The sequence below is a fragment of the Ptychodera flava genome, chromosome 1 (genome assembly GCF_041260155.1).
Source record: "Ptychodera flava strain L36383 chromosome 1, AS_Pfla_20210202, whole genome shotgun sequence".
Classification (NCBI taxonomy): domain Eukaryota; kingdom Metazoa; phylum Hemichordata; class Enteropneusta; family Ptychoderidae; genus Ptychodera; species Ptychodera flava.
In genome coordinates this window covers 45,013,635-45,035,985 of record NC_091928.1, presented here as the reverse complement: position 1 = coordinate 45,035,985, position 22,351 = coordinate 45,013,635, and the positions used below count along the sequence as shown (strand labels likewise).

General features: G+C 38.9%; 1 protein-coding gene across 1 annotated transcript in view; it reads left to right on the top strand.

Annotated features, from left to right (window-relative positions):
- Positions 1 to 2,685, top strand: part of LOC139138941 (uncharacterized) — a 29,196-nt gene extending 26,511 nt beyond the window's left edge. Inside the window, exon 3 of the mRNA XM_070707569.1 lies at positions 2,208 to 2,685. Coding sequence (XP_070563670.1) covers positions 2,208 to 2,272 — 65 coding nt within the window. The 3' untranslated portion in view covers positions 2,273 to 2,685. The remainder of the gene's footprint in view (positions 1 to 2,207) is intronic.
- The last annotated feature ends 19,666 nt before the right edge of the window (positions 2,686 to 22,351 follow it).

Below are 22,351 nucleotides of genomic sequence, written 5' to 3'. Positions count from 1 at the left end.
ATTTTGTACATTGAAATTTAGTCATACATTACTATTACAAGCGATATACTTAGCAGGCACATATCTTGCAATTCGTACATAGTCATGGTGTATCATATGTTTGTAAATAAAACTATGCAAATATTGTAAAAAAAATTCAAAGATGTTAAGCATTTTATGTTATATTACGGTTACATTTAAATATGTTTCGTGTTCACGATCCATTTCACATTGCTAGCTAACTTGACCGTATTTAGTATGGCGCAACATGCTTACTTAGACTCAACATTGGCTCAGTTTGAACAATACACCTCTAACAATCGCAACGATAACTATTACAATGTAAAGCGCAGACCCGTGCTATCCGGCCGTGCTGGCTGATTTCGATTCATCAGACCGATAGACATCTTTTCTGTCGGTGAGAAGGTGACGTAATATCTAAATGATTATTTAATGGAGTAAGCTGGCATGGATTTCAGCTCAGCGTATGCAAATAGGCTGAAGCCTTTTTCTGAATAAAAAAAAATAACGCCTTTCACTGACACATTTATCAGAATGGTAATTGATGGAAATTGTGAAAAATGCTCCGGTTCTCGATTTCTGTATCTCTTTGTTGTATTCCATGAATGTTTGATGAATTGAGCTTAAAGCGTACTGTTTCCGCCTTAACGCAGTATGCACCTCGAAAGGGAAAGACTTAAACTGCCATTCAAACTTTCTCCAGCAAACTTTCAACCATTGTCTTTCATAGTCAAGAGTAAAAATCAGGAGTAACCTGCATATCCAGAGTTACAAATTACCTCCAAGTTGCCGATATTTGAGATTGAAAATGGCCGCCATCCCTGTGTGAACGAATTCCAACGATTTGCAGAGAGTATGGTTCATGCATATGTACGAAGCGATGTCTAATGGTTGATTTTTTCTTCAGCATAGCTTTATTTTCACAGCTGTATGTGTCAAGGTTACCCTTATTTGAGGTTTTTCTTTTCGAAAAAAATGAAACTATGATATTGGGAGAGAATTACAAAAAGTTCGATATTTGCTGAAAATAAAACGATCGACTTCTGGTTAATTTTTTTTCTTCAAATGTCATCCTGAGGAAAGTTTACGGTGCAGCAGTCGATAGAAAGGTCATTTCTTCGGCGACTGAAATTGGAATGAGAAATCAATACTCACATCAAAGTAATATTTTGGACAAAATAGCAGACGTCTTCGGGGCATGCGCGTGAAAGGAAAATCGATTGTGTCCTTCTTTACCGAAAAGACACAGATTTCTGTGACCTATCGCGTGATCTTAGGAGTGACCTTTGACATACCTTTCACGGGTAACATTATCAGTATACTGATTCGTCAATGGTACTTGTAATACATATGATACAGTTAGATGTTGCCAAGGAATCGTGAATATTTTCCATCTCAGCTTCATTGTTTTCATTGTCAACTCAGTTCTGACAAACCGTGTCAATTGTTGGTGTCAGCAAGTTGTTCGTCTGTCACTTTGTTCCCCTGTCTTTCTGTCCATTCATGTATCTATCGAGCTGTCTCTGTATTCAACTATGCCCATCAGTCAGTCTCTCCGTACCAAACCAGCCGCCTATGACCTTGTTACTTACTCTCTCTCTCTCTCTCTCTCTCTCTCTCTCTCTCTCTCTCTCTCTCTCTCTCTCTCTCTCTCTCTCTCTCTCTCTCTCTCTCTCAACTTTGAAGATGATAATTAAATCTTCTGTTGACAAGGTACTCAAGTTATGCTTAAATGAGCATTAAATTAAGTAGGGAATCAATTTACTTCATTAAAAAGACGAGAGTTGTGTAAATACGCACTACACAATTCCTCTACAGTTGAGCATGAGATTGATTGAACCTGACCTTTAAAAACCAGTAGGTCGATACGAAACAGAAAATCTCAAATACATGCTTGAATAATTTGTAGACAGACGTTCGATGCGTCATCGTGTCTGAATGCAGAATGCACCTACCAGGCTTTTGTTTTGATTTCAAACTTGGGAGAGACTGACATGCAATACCCGTATGTTCACTGTAATGGAAGGCTCTACAAATATTAGCATGTCTTCGCCACAGTCATGTCCGCGCATTGTAATACGATTATGGCGCGAGCTCACGCTGGTGCGGCCTGTCTCTGAATTCCCCATTTGCAAGTAATTTCGACAAATCCATCTAACAAAATCCTCATTATTTTATTTTCTTTCCTGTTTTTTCCCTATCTGTAGGTGACGGCTTCATCAGCAAAGAAGAGTTCTTTCTTGTTCAGAGTGTCGTCTTGCAATTCCCTTGACAAGCAGGTCTGCAGGTTTGAGAAGACACAGTGAAAAATCGAATACAGAGAAAAATGTTTATATCCTTAGATGTAGTCTCAAGTTCACAAGAATAAAGTGCTTATAGAATCAACAGAGATATATTTCAATTTGAAGAGAAGACTTTTCTTAGTTCGAATGTAGACGAGACACTGGTTGTGTATGTATTTAATTTAAGTGAATAATTCTCACACAAACATCGACGCGTCACTTGCCTCGATATTTTTACTCAGTCTTTCTCGATCGTACCCTTAAAATACTTCAAAACTATTGGTTTTGATGGTTTATGAATTTCATCTTTTTTCAGAAAATCCGAAATCCTTCTTAATTTTCATCGATTGTATATTTGATTGACTTTGTGGTGACGAAATAAACGCATTTTGTCCATTGCTAATTGCAGCTAGTCTATGTTTCTTCACTGGAATAAAAGGAAAATTAACTTTTGCGATTCTCTAGTTGGTACAATCTTTCCTGTCGCAAGACGAGAATTCATTTCATTTAAAGAGCCTGGCTGACCCATAACTCGTTTGAATTTTAATTGTCTGAATTCGAGTGGCTGTAGAATTTACACGCGTTAAGAAAAAAATCATAGAGACGGCATGAAGAAATTGACGAATCACAAGCGTCTTTTTAAAGAGAGCTGCGGGCATCCCGACAGTACCAGCAGGTTTGACCGTTGTGAGCTGTATTCTGATTGGTCGAATCTCATCTCCTAATGATCTGCTGCCTTGGTTACTGTATTTTGCCGAACAGTTAAACTAATCGGAATTTAGCACATATAATGTGACTAACAGAGGATCCATCGAATATTTGCTTACAGTTCTTTTGGCCTATTTAAACGCTCCAGCCTGGTCATGGTATGGAGGTTTAAGGTGTTGGTTTTGCCGGTAACTGTTTGGCAATGCCCTTATTAAAAATACTTGAGTCGGAGAATGCACAGGCTGTAACGAGTCCACATTGTTGCTGGAATAATTATAGGTGTGGTGAACGCGATGAACGCCAACTTAAAAATCATAGGGACATCGGTTACTATCTATTCACAGCGTACAGTCTGACAGTAATCCTTCGCTATGTTCTTACATTTTGCCCAAATTTCCCTGTACAGTTTTGTTCACTTCGAATCGTGGACTGTTAATGAAGTGCATTGCATTGATACCTTATATAAAACTTATTAGCAATGCCCCTCCCTTTGCCCTGTTTTATTACCCCATCTTTCCGCCAGTGATCGTCATGCGTCCATCTTGTCTGACCGTCTCTCCATTTTGTGGCGGGACGGTCTGACGTACTTGATTTGCATATGGCCACAGAGAAACATATGGACAGAGTGGCAACACTTGCATGCCTTTTGTTCCATGGTCGTCTCGGTAGACTATTGGCTTTTCATATTAAAATGAGCTTCAAAGGTGTTAAACCTTTTGGAGGCTTTGTTTGTGGTTGATAATTACACGAGATTATGCGAAAAATACGACGAGATGGCATCGTACTGCCAGTCGCGTAGCAACCATAGTTACTTTGTGAGCTCTCAGGCCAGAAACACTGCTTCACGCTAATCAAAACATAACACGCCAGCAGTTTCATAAACATGTCCTTCCTTGACGCACGTGTAAAAGACGGTATGACTGACCGTAAACCATTGAGTAAAACCAGACAGTATCGATAAAAGACTTTCAAATTTGGTTCAAATACACTCATTATATATTCATAAAAATATGAGAGGAATTTTTAAAACGGTAAAACTTATTTTCCTGAAGCTCAAAACACTCCCGTTTTCGCCAGCAAGTCAATTCTGCTCAGCACTACACGACAACAACAACACAAACTTTGCCGAACATACTTTCGCTTAAAAATTGGCGAAAATCCGAAAATTACCGAAGGATTCATGGTCAGCACTCTTCGGAAAAGCGAGGCGAGAGCAACCTGAGGCGAGGCGAACATGGATGGGTTACGTAACCGCTTCACGCCTTAAACAATACCCGTTGCCACTCTACCTATCTTTCTCTATGATATGGCCAAAATCGCTGAAAATCGCGAGGCCGGCATTTACGTGCGCAGTTGTTGATAAAGCGTAGTTTTCTTCAATCATGCATGCGTGTATGTGTTTACACGCTTGCCAGGTACAATACTTTGAAGCTATAAATCCAAACGGGGTGAACTATATGTTTAAAGCTTTCAGTGTGCATGTCAAATGTCCAGAGTTCTTTTCTCGCTATAGAAAATTTCGGGATACATTTTGAAACACAATTTACAACTTTGTCTATCATCGTTTACACGCCATCAAGTATTTCAGCCACTTATTCACACCTTGGATAAAATACGCGTGTTCCTGGAGATAATTTGTGAAAAAACCAAATCAACAATTCTAGGCCCGTCTGAACGGATTGCCGTTTCGATTGTCGTGCATCTTTCTCTCAATAATCACTGTTTCGTTTCATCATAATGGGAATAAAAGGCAGCAGTGCGATGATTATAAAGCTTTCTTCAAAATCCCCACGCTCCGAGGATTCCTAATTTCCCGCCATGAATATTGATCTCCGCATAGCGAGATTGACGACACGAGATTTCGCCGAGTCACGTTCAAGGTCTCGCGTACCCCTTGAGGCCGATTTAATGAAGTGGAGCGAATGAGTTTCGCGCATCGGGAAAGATTCTTTGTCTCAAAATATCGTCCACAGCCTGATTTCGTATTTCTATTTCGTCTGTAATCCATATGCTAGGGATTATCCCTCGGTTGCGATAATCACCACACTGCGTCGTATGGCGGCTTGTGTCGATACGCGTCGTCCGCGCAAAGCATAAATACCACGCCTGTAAAAAGTAGTCAGTCTGTCGCGTGCAGCCAGTTGGACCTCACATTTTTCCTTTCTAGCTCGGAGTTTCTTCAAGTCTAACCAAACTAATTAACCGATATAGTGATTACGCGCTCCAACCTTTGAGTCGTATAGAGCGATGCTTGAAGAGCTGCGCGTGTACTTACCCCAGGCATGCCGTCACGTTCGCGCTAACAGGCAGGTTCCACTTCTCGTTTCAATACGAAAGTCAGTAAGGCTCTTTAGGCTGCATAATATCTTAAAACGGCACCAGCGCGGTCCGTCGACTCGGGTCCAGTGACCGCAGTTTTCTGGACAACCCGCCTAAGGGAGCCTTCAGTAATATCAGGGGGGGGTGGGCCGGGGGGAATAAGGGGACTGTCACTTTTAAGAAAATTGTCAAAGAGGGAGGGTAACTTTTTATAAACCTATCTTTAGGGGAGGGTCACTATTAATAGAAGCTGATTTTGCTGCCAAACCTTTGATTGTCTATGTGATATTTCCTAAATAGGAATTCACCGACGAAATACAATGATTCTTTTAAATACATACACATTATCGACAAGCTTCTCAAGCAATGCAGATGCAGTGGTATCCCACATTAAACAAAACTGATGAAAAACAAGAAACAAAAACATATGGGGCAGATGGCAAAGTGTATATCATTTATCAAGGGTCTATAAATGCACAGATATTGTAAGTTTTATGTTTTATGTTGGAAAAATTGTTCATATTCTCTCATAGACTACCATGTATAGTGAATCAATATTTCCACACTTGTAACCACCCTAGTCTAATAAGTACATTAATATCAATAATCAAGCATATATAAATACACAGATTTACCTAGTGTTGTAGTAAAAAAAATATTCGTAGTTTCCTCATAGACTACCATGTACAATGAAGCAACATTTTCAATGAAATCCAAAAATCCAATTTCATGTATACAAATACACGTTTTACTTCCCACTTCTATTACCAAACATATATACATGTACAGATATAGCTTGTTGTGTGGGGAAAATTGCCAATAGTTTGCCTGATATACTGCCATGTATTATGATTTGATATTTTTGGGTGAAGCACAATATCAGCCACATATTGCCTCCTTATAATTACGCAAAATATGGTGATCCTCCCGCATATGCATGACCCTTCAAAAATGCTTGCGTGATAAATTGTGATCCTCCCTCCTAAAACGCCAGCCCCGCCCTCCGTAATTTCTGTCCGTTTAATACCAATTAAAACAATTATTATGGAAATTAGCTGATACTGTTTCAGTTATTCCTGGGGGAATATAGCAGTGATTAGGGATGGTCAAGTTTTGGAATGTCGGATAAGGGGGAGGGTCACATTTTACAGTACAGGTGCACACGGAATTCACCCGGCCCACTCCCTCTAACTACCGAAGGCTCCCTAACAAGGATTTTCTATCCATAAATATTTGATCCTTTGCTTCACAACGGAACATACTTCATGTCTTTGACCACCAAATAACCGCGAATAGAGTCTTTGCAGACTGTGAGGATACCAACTTCATTACGAATTCTTTTTACCTAAATATGTTCTAAAAATAAAAAACACGACAATAGCAAAACTTACGTTAAAGCAGCGTCGAAACTACGAGCCTCTTTACGGCAACAGCTAAGCGCTTTTGCGTAGGTTACGGAGCGGAAATTATGCTCTAGCTTGCAAGAATGCCGTTAAAGGGACATAAGCTGTAACTTGTGGCAAGTTTTTCAGTATTATGCTTCTGCATATCAACAACCGTGTGTGATTCTTATCCGTTTGTCATGCTGAAATTTCGAGTATTCTTTTTGTCAACGCAGCTCGTATGTGTGTAGTGATCATTGTTTATTGCTTACAAATGAATTCTAGTCCGGACCTGAATACAATATTCAACAATAACAATGGAGATTATACTCATATAGGTTGTGTTGATATGCTAAATACTTCGCATTAAATTAAAATTTAGGGATTCAATGCAGAAAGTGTAGGGAAACCACAAAACAAAAGTTCTGCAAAATAGCCAAAAGATACAGCTTATGGAGCTTTAAAACTGTAAGTTACCTAGTTGGATAAATTAATTTTAAATGAAGAATCTGATATACAGGAACAAACGATTCTATGACAATCAAAACAAACATAGTGCCTTTTTCCTGAAAAGTCGACGGTGACGTTTAAACAACGAAATATTCTGATACATAAGACGGTCAGATCACTTCAGTTTGATGATAACGATCGTCCCCTTAAAATACCTTACACGCAAAGTTGGTTTATAACTCCGTATAGTAATAACTTGCTGCTTTTCAACCACTCTAATGTATCTTCTATAGTGAATAACTTTAAGAAGTCATCGTTCACTTTCGAAAATATTTCAGGGATGATTATGTTGACAGGAAGTGAGCGCCTCCTATCGATAGTAAATGACGCGATGTTGATTGGAAAATCTAAACATTGTGGTGTCAAGTTCCATTGATATTGACATTGTTTGACAAGTTCGAACTGTGAGTGTAAAACTATCGACTGCTTGCTTGCTGCGCATTCTAAAAAATCACTCTTTTTGAGCTACAATTTCATTTCCGGTTATCTCCATCATTTTCTCGGATTAGGATTCGGAGAAGATCGACATTCCATCTTCGTGACGTCATCCAGTGGCACCGCATCGTCACTGCAATCTGATTCCAATTGATTTCGCAAATCCACTAGTTTTAATCGTTAGCTGTCGCTATATTTGGAAAACTTGCTTCTCACATCCTCACAAAATTTAAGAAGGATAACAAAATATTGAAATGAAGTGATGGATCAGAGTGACATTTTGGAATATCTTTCTGCTTCTCCTATTGATATTCAATGACGCAAGCGTCAAAACCGAATTCCGCCAAGTTTCTAGTTGTGAGACATGACTCTTGAATATTCTCGGTGCCTTAATACGATTGTGCCACCTAAGTGAGTCATAAAAGTATCAGGCGATCGACCGTATCCTAAATATGGCGGATTTCTACAGGCAAAACGCGTAAGATTATAGAAGAAAACGTAAAGTCTTAGGTTATACGGGAATTCAATGCCAGGAGTGCCTGAAAAGATGACTGAGTTCAGTTAGTTTAACGTACAAAGAGAACTTTCTGCCATGACAACGATTACATTTTTGTTAAGTGTATTTTTGAGATCACTATCTGAAACTCTTACTGTGTTAAGAAGTTAACTTTTTACCCACAATTCATTAAATATAATGTAATTTGCCCCCCCCCCGCTCAAGACAAAAGCGAGAATTGTATACACGTTTCCCCGAAGAAACAGATCTTGCATGTAGGTAAAAGCAGCTGATTATTAATCAGTGTCATTTCACATTCGAAAGTGATATGCTTTAAAGCCCTTTGACCCCTTCACGTACGACCTCAAAATGATATGTCAGTGCAAATTTCCATTCGCAGAAGTAGGCGTGAGCAAGTGTTGTATGAAAGACCATTTTCTTTCTAAAGTTTGCTGTCTGCGCTTACTTACATGGCCCGGAGGGAAGGGTACTGCACTAACGATCAAAGGATGGTGAGTTCTAGACCAATCAAACAACCCGACCCTGGTGTGGCCACTTCTTTCGCTCACTGCTCGATTGGGCAGTGGTGATAGTTTCCACAAATGTAAATAAGCAGCTCTCCCTTTGATAATGGAGTATATAAAACAAGCGCTTTCAATATATGGTTTTGTTGCTACTGTTTTTGTCGACTGAACTGAATGTTCATGCAAATGCTCCCTTTCTATAACATGAAGGCCGAAACCTTCGACCCTTGTACTGTACGTCACTTACAAGTACATCGACTTGTTAATTTTTCGCTTCGTTTCCTGAGAGAAAAAAGACAAATTGCCCGCAGCAAGTCACATGTCACGAACAAAAGCATGAAGCTGACGAAACCCAGATCGGTTGAATGGTAAGAAATTGACCTTTCAATCGAGCCCGAAAAGTAGTGGTCCCAAAGAATGACCCGCCAAAAACCAACAGCATGATAGTGAAGGATCTTTACGGTGTTGAATATTGTCGTCAGAAATTAGAAGTTATAGGTACATACGGGTACTCCTTTTTACAACAACAATACTACGAAAGACAGGACACGTCAGGTTTATACTGATAATACAAACTTTCTTTCATTACAAGGCCCTGAATAACAACCCTTTCGGCATGAAGTATTAATATAGAATGCCAAGATGTTCTCATCGTATTCGAGTCCTGGTCGTAAAAATGTTATTTGTCAGAAAAGACTCCTGATAAGTTGAGTTTAAGTGCAGATATTATGATCAACATCTCAGCGTGGTGAGTTGGTGTCGGCATGGAAAGTATGGAGCCGCCTTCAAAGCAAACCGACCACATTTCGGTTCGCCTTCAGTTAAAATATGTCATGTCCGTAAATTTGCCGCCGTTTGTCGCTCCGTTTAGCTGGACTTTCTGTTACAAAATCAATTTTTGAAATGCGTGCACTCCGAGCATAGTGGGGGTTTCCAGCCTATTTTGACACGTTTCTTTCGTAATAAAAAACTGAAGCGTGACAACGTTTCTGTGTTGTTTACTGGGTACAGAGCGAGGTTACGTTGAACTGAAATGCGCGATGTGGGGACTGTGGCCGAGCTGATGTCGCTTCGTTTCATCACCGTGACGGTCCCTACAAACACAGTCCCTCCACACACCGGTCTGGAAACAACTCCATTTTCATTGTTTCAAACCGCATTGAGGGTAAATATATCAATTTCACAAAATCCGATAATCCCTGGTAGGAGCAAATCAGCTCAGATACATATTAAAACGTGGATTAAAATATGCTTATTTTAGACAAAATGACCGGAATGCATTGCGATATTTATTGCTGTGCTTGTGTGTAGAGACTGTGGTTCCATGATTCACCATGCCGCTTGATCATGCTGTCATCCACCTCAGCCAATATAGTTCCAGGCTGGAATATCATTGACTCCTCTATGAGATAAATGAATGGTCTCACACCATCTTTACCCTCTCCATTTCCTTTCTTGACATCCTCCAATTACTCACATCTAGTCACACCTCTCTTCACGAACTCCTTCAGAAATCTTCACACGGCTCGTTATAGTCTAGACTTTGTTCAAGTCTGTGATTTGTTAACCAATAGATGAATGGGGTAAACGCGATTGGGGTGAACGCGATGAGTGAGATGAACACGAGACAAGGAAAAATTTCACTCGAAATATTATAAAAAATGACTCACTACTGCGCAGACTCAGAGGTAAAGCAAGGAAAACTTGATCTGGGCTGCCAAATTTCTAAAAGGTTTGTATGAAGAATAAGAGGCACAAGAGATACTGTTGCAATTGCTTTTTATTTTTTTAAAAATCACTTACTTGAGCCAAGTTTAGTCATTGTCCAATTCCATATCGTCGTCTACTCATCTACTCTCTCTACATCACTTTGTATCATCTTAATGTTGTGTATCCCAGTTCCTTACTTTGGGTATCTCCACTCTCATTTCTCATCACCTTTCCATCCGTCTTCTGCCTATCTTGATGACCTTGAACTTGATTGTTTTTTTTCTGCCTGCTATGTCCCTATCTCTGTTTCTATTTCTCCTCATCCCCTTGTCCCTATATGGATTCTCTCTCTCTCTCTCTCTCTCTCTCTCTCTCTCTCTCTCTCTCTCTCTCTCTCTCTCTGACTATCAAGCCGTCCATCTGCTTTTCACATCATCTCCTCGTCCCCCTCTCTCCTCTCTCTCATACTGTTTCAAGACGCACGCGTTTGCGGTATTTAGTTGCCTTTCTCAACAGAAGAACCGATCAAGGCCGCTCACGATTTCAATAGAAGTGATTTTAGGCTTGACGGTTGGGACTCAGCACACATAGAAGTGGACATAGCGTCACTCTTGGCAATATCAAGCAATCTTACGTAAAGTCCACTCAAAATATCTCGTTGCTGCTGAAAAACAATCTGTACAATCCTTGAAATCAACCGAACCCGATGTCCGTCGCCTGAAGACGTTTTCATTTCAACAAGACATTTCTTCTTCTTCTTCACTTCCGACCATATCATCCCATATCAAACTTTACAGACCTCAACGTATCTCAATTTGTCCTAGGATATCAATCACTCAAATCACAAAATTGCTGAATCTTTCGGGTGAATCCTCACACAAACCATTCAATTGAGTGACAACGATACAGCTTAATCAATCGATCAGTCAAGCTGGACTCGCCGGGTCATACACAAACCAAAGCCTGAATCAACAAGGTTCATGTGATTGCCGATAGAAACAACCTAGCTCTGATCAAACAAACGGACACGATTGGAATAGGTATGATATGGCACATTTCTGCGTAATTAACACAATGGTGAAAATTTCGGACATTCAAAACTTTACAGTCGCTTCCCTTCTCGTTTTGTCGCCGAGACTTGAATAGCACAGTGTGCGCTAATGACGTCTATTCTGCCCGCCATTTTGGGTAAGGTATCATTCGCAACGTAATTCCCGGCGTTCATTAAATCAGACAAAGTCGATTGTGGGCTCATTTGTCACGTTTCTGCGGAGAAGTTTTTCGCCTGGAATATTGATCAGCTAGCAAACCAGTCAAACCCTGTAATAATGGCAGTGTTCTAGCTGTACATATGTATCACCCTCACCCACCTCATTGACGATTTGTACTTAGTTTATTACCACCGTTGGTATGTGTGAGCAGAGAGAGGGGCGACTTAAGACGGATGTGCGTATTTTTAGGGTTTTTGGCTCTATGATATTTCTAATTAAAATATTTGTTCTTGCAAGACTTCGTTTTACCTCATCATTCTATACAATTTTTGAACGTCAATACACAAACACTGTTGTAATCTGCCGGCGAAAACTGCCTCGTGCACTGAGATATATCACGAAATACGCTCACATTGAGACACCTTGTTTTTCACGTTTTTTTTTCTATCTTATGATCAAGTTGGTACCCCAGCGCATCAAGCAATGTTTCTCAGCAGATTACAACGGCAGCTAACCGTGTACTTGAAGGTTATCATTTTGTGAGATTATCGCTATGATAGTATGAGGAATATCGCATAGCTGTGAAAAGAAAACCACGTCCATCCCAATCTCTTACCTTTTTGTAACGTCGTATTGACATACGAGTGTCAGTGTGTATTGTGCGGAGTCGTAACGTACATGCAAACATGAATCACAATATCTTGCCTCCGTTTGAAAGTAACTGAAGCGTGCATGAGAGAGAGAGAGAGAGGAGAGAGAGAGAGAGAGAGAGAGAGAGAGAGAGAGAGAGAGAGAGAGAGAGAGAGAGAGAGAGAGAGAGAGGGGGGGATGCGAATGTATATTCATTATTTTGTATATTTAAGGAGACGGTACAGTACCGTTCTTTCGGATTATCAATTGAGAATAACAGGAATTCTTTATGCTGTCAGGAAATCCGTGCCCGGCAGATGAACCTTATATCTGAATTGTGAAGTGCCATATTCGCGGTCAAGGGCTCTGACACTTACATCTTGACAAGATTAGGTAAATAATTCCAAGTGACTTTGGGCACTCCATGTGTCGATGGTATAATTCTGAGTCCTCCACTTGTATTTGTTTTGGAAAAAGAAAAAACTCTTAAATGTACTATGATAGGAATCTTAGCGATTTTTCTGTACACACAGAAAATCGCTTTTCACAATTTTGAAAAAAAAATCACATTATTCTGATAGCATGGAAATATTGTGTAATGCTACAGCGCGCTGCTTGAACCAGGCTGCAAGAGGGTGTACGAATTTTTTACCTTGTATTTCTTGGATATCATGTCACAAAACTGCGTTATGGAAGTTCCAACATATATACTTGTATCTTACATTCAAGCGTGTTTCTGCCAGTGGTCGGTAACTTTTCATCGAGCTAAACAACAAATTTGCCTTTTAGTTTGATGTAAGAGAAGTTGAGAAAAAAAACCGAGAATGTTGGCATTTATGTAGAGATATAAGCAACACACGTACACCATTGAACATTGATTGTAAGTTTAAATTTATTTAAGAAATCATGAAGGCAAATTTCACCCAGCAAAACATCCTTGTGCAGATGACTCGAATCACGATTTATTTTAGAGTGGAACATTAAACAAGAACTCTCAAATAAAACGGCTTTTATCGAAGTGAGTTCATATCATGAATGTTGCGATCATTGTTGAATGAAGCATTCGACTATCTCGTTCGGAGTTGCTCGTTTGTCAAAGTCTCTGGTCTCCTTTTTTCTGTACTATTTGTTATTTTGGATTTTGTAGTGGTCCCTCGAAATTGGTAAAGGTGACACTTGCGGGTCTTCAACAACAATTAATAGCGAACAGAGAAATCTTTAGTGGTCTTGCGAGCTTGTTGGGGACGAGAGAGACGCTATATACTATCTGTGTTTTGTGGTCATAACCTCTCGGTCGAATTGAATTCTGGGTTAATACTTGAACGTGTGGGTGATTGCTTCCAGGAAACGCGTGTGACTGTGAAAAAAGATAATACGTCAACAACTTACAGAAAATTATCATTTCACTGCGACAAATTGTTAGTTGGCGCCTTTCTTCGAGATAGAGCCAATGTGTAACATTCAGATGCGCACGCCTTGACCAGCTTTTGACTTCGTATGTACAGTTTAATCGAAGCCCACACTCTGCACTATTTTACACTGGATCCCCGTTTCCCTTGCAATGCCAGAAAGTCCATTAAAGAGATGTATTTATATTTGATAATCGTGCAATCGTTATCTTATTATCTCTATGTAAAAGGTGATGGATGTAGGTAATGGCGGGAGCAAATACAGTTTCCTTGGCATCAGTAGTCAATGCGTTTTTATTATCCTCCGAAAGGAAGGGAAATTAGCCAGGCTAAAGGAAAGAAAAAAGTGAGGTAAAAGTAAGAAATATATATATATATATATATATATATATATATATATATATATATATATATATATATATATATATATATATATATATATATACACACACATATATATATATGATGATATGATGAATAAATTTGCACACGTCCACTGCGCTGGTTATATATTTCTGTTTATTCTGTTGGTAATTTTGACAGTAGGACTTCATCAGGTTGAAGATGACTACAAAAGGAGAATACAAACGAAAACAGAACATTGTAAGGATAGTGTTGATCTTCATTAAATACTGAACGTACTTTATAGGCTGAGTAAATAAGAAAGTTACAAAAGATATAGGGTATGACAATTCTTACCGCGTATGTGTGGCGCAGATGGAAAGTGACAATTCAAAATTGGCGGTAATGGTTATTTATAGTGCCTGTCCGGCGGCGCTGTCAGCAAATTTGTCGAGCACAATTAGCTTATATCTTATATATATATATATAGATATATATATATTTATATAATTACTTTTTGTGTCTGATGCTAAAAGCACACTCGAGGGTTATAAATAGTAACACAAACTACTTGCCGTAATCAGTATTATCAGAGAAGAGAGAGAGAGAGAGGAGAGAGAGAGAGAGAGAGGAGAGAGGAGAGGAGAGAGAGAGAGAGAGAGAGAGAGAGAGAGAGAGAGAGAGAGAGAGAGAGAGAGAGAGAGAGAGAGAGAGAGACAGACAGAGACAGAGACAGAGAGAGACACAGAGAGAGAGATACATAGATCGCAAGCTGATATACGAACAGATAGATGGATTGCTAGATTAAGAAACAAAACAGACGCATAAACAACAAACGTACATGCAAAGAAAGAAATTAATCAATACATAAACGAATAAGCATAGACCCTTTAGGGTCTATGGAATAAGTAAATACATATTGCTCATTATCTCCTTTTCCTTGACGGAATTGAATTAATTTGCAATCACACGAGATACTACCTGCTTGTCGGTGGCATAAGCCTATACGGTTGCCTCTTCGACGGGCTGAAAGTGGGATGGTAAATTGTAAAATTCTATTTAAAAAATTGAATCGAATATGTCTATTAAGGACTGAAATAGTCAACACAATCAAACAACTAACAAAACGAACGAAAAATGGGGGCAAAATGACTCCACGAACCACGGCGTCTTTGTAATTCCTTATTATAAAAACATCAGATATTTATCGCTCTGTCCATTTTATCAAGTAATATTGGTGCGGCGAATATATATGTACATTATTCGATTTTTAATACCATTTTCACAATGAGATGAAATAATATCATTGATTGAAAAGAGAAACATTCAAAAATCTTCAATCCCGATACGTCTGGAAAGCTCGAAATGATACCATTTGCTGAAATTCGACACCGAACCCTGAAATGCATACGTTGGTTGTATAATTAGTCCGTTTACCTTATCCATCGATCGGAATGGCGCTTGGCATTTCAACACAACCTCTTTAAAATAGGGAGAGAAGGGGGAAGAAATTTGAGATTTTGAGCTTTCTCTTGCATCATTAGTGTTGTTGAAAGTGTTGTATAATTTTAAGAGATCGTACTAGCGTCAACGCCTACCTTCATTGGTTTAATAACGCTTGTATAGCTTCGTCTGGCCTAGTCACTGCTCAGATTTAGCCGTCGGTACTTGCTTTAGACACTGCGTCTGTTTAGGTGTTCTGTTACCCACCGGGAGCAATTTTGATCCGTCGACTTTCATAAATCCTCGCTATCTAAATTATTGATTGAACGATCTTGGACACCAGTCGCATGTTGGCCTTCTGGTCTGAATAAAACCTGGACGTTTGTAGCGCAGTTAAAGGGACCGCGAAGTGCGACAGGGTACAAAAAGATGTCTTGTTTATTTCGTTATCATATTTGTATCGAGTCGAAAAATTTTCCAGGTTTAGGACTTAATGGGCACAAATTTTCGATGGTTACCGTGGCAACCATAACGATTTTGCCATCGTAATGACGACAAAATAGTATAGGAATCTTCACAGGAGGGCCAAACTACGCAAGACACCAATTCATGGTCGGATGTGTCACATTGCACGGAGATGGATCTCTTTCGAAGTAAAAAAGAACTGAAATCAATTGATAATGTCAAAGAAGCGTTTCCTCATTACATTTCTTTATAAATAGCTTCCTACGCTCCATGGAAATTGGTTGAAGTGTTAACAGCGGAGTGAAAATGCTTCTTTAAAAAACTGGGAAATGAATTTTTTGCAATAAAATCGTTCGCAGTCTTCACGTCTGCGAAAAAAGCTAAAAAAGCACACGCTATACGAATCAATGAAACTTGGCCCTGTATGCCGTGTAGATACAGTTGCGATGAAATTCTTGAGTGGAAATAATTTCGACATAGTGCAAAAGTTAGACTGTGAACAAATATTTTCGAACTATACACTATACACCATGTGTCGCCACATTGGCTGTAAATAATTTACGAAAATAACAAAAGTGCAGATAGAACATCAAAGTTTATCAGTGTCTGTGTGTCCGCCATGATTATGCCGTTACCACCAATTATAATTCGTTATATTCTTTTATGAAGGTTCGATTCGAATTTTTGCAATTCAAATATTTACCTCTGTTTACTTGAGTTCACTACGGAGTAACAATTTTGAGTAAATTTTATGAACGAACTTTCTCAAATAGAATCAAAAGTAGAAATAATTTGACACTCGAAGCCGCTGCCCTCTGGTGGCGCTCGAACATTTAGGCTAAGCTCCGAATGACAGAAATTATTCTCGGTTGTGATAAACAACCCCACGCAGTTGCAAAACTAACCTAACGAACCCATCAAATGCGTGCATTCTCGAGAAGAAGTGTACGGGAAGAGTAATAAGAATGTGTCATGTTTCTTTTATAATGGAAATAATCTGAATCACGTCTACAAGTTGGCAATTTTCAGAGATGCCGCTTTACGTTGTATCGTCAGGCCTTGGATCAGTGTGCGTTTGCTGCAGTGTACTTGCGGCAGTGGGTCGGGTATGGTAAGATAGGATAGGTATGCTATTTATAACTAGATACAAAACCTATTACCATCTATAGCCTGCTAAGTTGACTTCAGTAGAGAGGTACCAATGTAAGTATTGTAAGCCTACAGCTAGGTATGTAACATAGATGGGTAGTTTTATTTGTTTGCCCCCACTTAGAAGATTTCCAATTTACGTGAGAGCTGTTGTTAACATATTTCCCGAAAGGTGACCACATTTACACCTACTGAGTCCAAGTTTCTTTTGATTGTCTAAAATCTTTTAAATCCAGCGGAATTTACAAAGTTGTCAAAGTATTTTTCAAATCTCGTGGGATTTCTGAATTGAGAAACAGGCGCACTATTTCACTGACTTCTTCTAACGGCGATCATGACAAACCAGTGTTATGGATGTACTTTGACGCGAAATGTACTCAAACAGAAAAAGATAGATTGTTAATATTCCATTCTCTGTGGGATCCGAATATCAGGGATTTTTATCTATGAGAGATGGCTCGACTGTTATTGGTGATATTCTCCCGTCGTCACTGATCGCCAGCATTCTTGCGAAGCCCTCAGCTAGATCATTTCTAACCGCAGATTCAACTTATTCCTGCTAGTCTTCAACTTGTTGGGGTCGTTGACATGTTTGACATCAAATGACCGCGCGCGGTTTATTGGTGAAACTTTTCAAGATGACTTAGAAATGCGGACAGCGATGAGTGGAATGGAGATTTAATACCGAGATCTGGTGTTGACAATATAGCTCGTCACAGTGTATGAGGTCATTGGCGACCTAGAAGTGACAGCAACATACTGACGCACAAATATAATTACTTTGTTCATGAATATCTACTGTAAAGGGCCAAAAAAAGAGAAGAAAAATAATCGCAATCATACCAATTCCTAATCCAATGACAGTAGGTCAGAATTCGTAAGACAATAGTTGTAAACATAGACACAAAACAGCACAGAACAGACGGTAAATAGACGGTACACAAACAAAGTCATATTCATGAAAGAAAGATATATGGACTTCTGGCCAGAAGACCAAGAAGTAATGTCAGGTGTTTCGAAACTTTTTTCTAATCCTTGACATTGATCAAAAGTGACGCAAGGACGCAGTTCTCTTTTCTTTCCTTCCTACAGTATAACAACACTGGTTTGTCACTATTGATGCAACAGTTATTGTCTTTTATCGCTGGCTGCAAAACACTTGAGTTTTCTTTTTAGCAGTCTTGGACATGCATCATAAAAACATTGAATTGAGGCCAGCCACCATGCGAAATTCTGACTCATTCAGAATTTTTATGAGGGAAAAGACACGACGCCCAGCTCCTGACCAGAAACAAATCTATTTTTTGCCTAAGAAGAGTTACAATTTTAGAATAAAAAGTCGTCTGATTTATTTTGCATTTCAAGGATTTAAGATTTGACATTGCTCTCTGTGACTTTGTTTGCGCCTGCGTCGCTACACATTTAAGACTCAGAGGCAGTTCCCTCGAGCAAATAGAGTTTGCATAAAGTGACAGACAGATTGAAGAAGGTAAATTTCCCCTAGATTGCATATAATAAAATGAGCCTGTTAGGGCGCAGTATCTAAGGGAGAAGCTACAGATAAGCATTAGCAACGAGTGGGTGTTATATCGCAATTTTCGTGGTAACACGCTCCATGAAACATAGAGGTGTAAAATCGGCTTAATCTTTCCTCAAGGAACCTATAAACATTCTATTTCATTTTCATTCATGCAAATCAGAATAAACGGAACAAGCAAACTAAAATTTACTAGATGTTCGAGGCCGATACAGCCTGTGTGAACCCTATGTTTGTTTTCAAATTTCCAATCAGAAAATTCTTGCGCGATTAGAGTTCGAAAAATTTTAAACGAAGCGTAAATTTAGGAACTGGGTCATTGCACTCATAAGTTAAAAAAAGTCGCGATTAACAACGTACGTGTCTGTCTGTCTGTTTGTCTGTTTGTCTGTCTGTCTGTCTGTTTGTCTGTTTGTCTGTCTGTCTACATGTGTACATACATATGTATGTATGTATGTATGTATGTATGTATGTATGTATGTATGTATGTATATTAGTGTAGCAACATATCGACATATCCAATCAATACATCTGTCAAGCTGTCTGTTTGCACCCAATATTTCGAATTTGTATATGCAAATATGTAGAGTTGTATACCTGTATGTTTGTTTTACATGTTTTCCATTGTAATTTGTACGCATTGTATGACATTAATAAATGACCTTCTACACACAATGATTTTACGATTGAAGATGACGATGCATTTTATCGACATCTAAGAAAGCCCCAATCTATAATTGTTCAATTGGAAGTGTTTAGTTTTGAACCACTTTCCAATTAACTTTACAGTAATAAGTGTTGGATCATGGTAAGATTGATATTGTTAATTTGGATTCTCATATTGATTGACGTTGTCCTGAATTCCCTACAGGTTTTAAAAAAGGAGCAACCACGCAGTAATACCTGACTGTATCATGCAATAATACTTGTTCGTGTGATGCAGGATACCTGTTTGTGCCATGCAGTCACAAGTGACTGAAGTTTGCAATGATGAGAATCTGTATTATACAGTAACACCGGCTTGCATTCTACAGTAATATCTAATTGTATTATGCAGTAATATCTGACTGTATTATGCAGTAATATCTGGCCGTATCATGCAGTAATATCTGGCTGTATCATGCAGTAATAACTGGCTGTATTATGCGGTAATATCTGGCTGTATCATGCAGTAATATCTGGCTGTATCATGCAGTAATATCTGACTGTATTATGCAGTAATATCTGGCTGTATCATGCAGTAATATCTGGCTGTATCATGCAGTAATATTTGGCCGTATCATGCAGTAATATCTGGCTGTATTATGCAGTAATATCTGGCTGTATCATGCAGTAATATCTGGCTGTATCATGCAGTAATATCTGGCTGTATTATGCAGTAATATCTGGCCGTATCATGCAGTAATATCTAGCTGTATTATGCAGTAATATTTTGCTGTATTATGCAGTAATATTTGGCCGTATCATGCAGTAATATTTGACCGTATCATGCAGTAATATCTAGCTGTATTTATGCAGTAATATCTGGCCGTATCATGCAGTAATATCTAGCTGTATTATGCAGTAATATCTGGCTGTATCATGCAGTAATATCTAGCTGTATTATGCAGTAATATCTAGCTGTATTATGCAGTAATATCTGGCTGTATCATGCAGTAATATCTGGCTGTATCATGCAGTAATATCTGGCTGTATCATGCAGTAATATCTGGCTGTATCATGCAGTAATATCTGGCTGTATTATGCAGTAATATCTGGCTGTATCATGCAGTAATATCTGGCTGTATCATGCAGTAATATCTGGCTGTATTATGCGTAATATCTGGCCGTATCATGCAGTAATATTTGGCCGTATCATGCAGTAATATTAGGCCGTATCATGCAGTAATATTTGGCCGTATCATGCAGTACTATTTGGCTGTATTATGCAGTAATATCTAGCTGTATCATGCAGTAATATCTGGCTGTATTATGCAGTAATATCTGGCTGTATTATGCAGTAATATCTGGCTGTATCATGCAGTAATATTTGGCTGTATCATGCAGTAATATTTGATCGTATCATGCAGTAATATCTGGCTGTATTATGCAGTAATATCTGGCTGTATCATGCAGTAATATCTGGCTGTATGATGCAGTAATATCTGGCTGTATTATGCAGTAATATCTGGCTGTATTATGCAGTAATATCTGGCTTTATTATGCAGTAATACCTGGCTGTATGGTGCAGTATTATCTGGCTGTATGGTGCAGTAATATCTGGCTGTATGATGCCGTAAAAACAAGCTCTATTACGCAGGTAATGCCTGATCGTCTTGATACAATACCTGACTTTATTACGCAGTAAAACTGGCAGGCAGGAATACCTGGCTCTATTGTATGGTAATACTAGGCTGTTTTATTAAGTATTACCTGTCTGCATTATGCAGTAATGCGTGGCTGTGGTATGCAGCGATATGTGGCTGCAAGCTAAGTGACCTGAATCAAGGATGATAAAGTGTACTAATTTGCAATAAAAGATTAAAAAAACATCAAAACTCCTGAAATCGCAGAGTATACACACGGATAGAACACGTCGAATGTGTTTAAGCCATACGGATGACGTAATTAATGAACATGTATGAACATGTAGTTTCTGTAAACAGTTAAAATCGCGCTGTGCAAACAGCTCCCCGTAAACAAAGCTTGCCACGGACAAAGGCGAACGTTCATCCATGAAAAAACCCCGAAAGACAAAATCGACACCCCTCTAAAGAACGCAAAACATGAGTGTGAGGAATATATTTCACACCATGGTTCGTCTGGATCTCTTTTTGTGTGTGATGTTATTATTCATTCCTACATTGTTGTGTTAATGCTCGGCTCTGTTATGTTGAGGACCGACCTACAAGCTCGTAATAATAAATATGTTATGCACATTATTTATCTCTTCTTTCGGTTTCTACACAAATTCGGAAATGGCGAGCATTAAGTATACTAGTAGACACTGTGAATCAGAAAAAGTGGAATGATAATCAAAAACTGGCATGGAATATTAAATATTTGCACTGGCCATTTGGAAGAAGACAATTAACGATTCGTTTTCATAAAAAAATCAATCATTTTCACACTGCCTGTACCCATTAGTTTTCGAAGGTCACATAGGCACGGCTGACACATTGTTCCTACTGTTTCCAATGCTGGTTGCCATGGTTACAGGTGCATCCTGCGGCGTCGGAACATATCCATTTCCTGAGTCGCTGGGATTCCTTCATCACCTGCGTTACCTGTAATTGGAAATTCTTGTTGTGCGATTAATAAAACATCACTCGTTAATCCGCAAACTGTCAAATCCAATTAAATCCGCCGTTTGGTAAGTCTGTTTGCACGAATTGTCAGTGAAAAAAATGACAGATCCGCTTACGTGGATGAATAACTTGATTTCAAATGTTTGCTTCTCTTGATAAGTTCCATCGTACCATTTGTCTCGATGGTCTTCTTAATTGCCTCCAGAACGTTGGTTTTTTTTTTCAAAGCTAAAGTGGAACGCTCACTGGAAGAATTGTGCCCCAAAGAAATATACTGGTACCTGCAGACAAAATTATACTAGGGTATAGATCTATAACGTTCAATGGTCAAAAAGCCTTACATCATCCTAACGTGCCATTGTCGTGTAATGTCGCCCCCCCGATAAAGACGCTAAAGGGGCAGCTTATTTATTAGCTTGATTTACATACAAATTGACCACCTTGCTCAACAAAAAATTTCATAGGAAAACAAAGGGCAAACACCATGTAAATACTGAATGTCAATTGCCAAT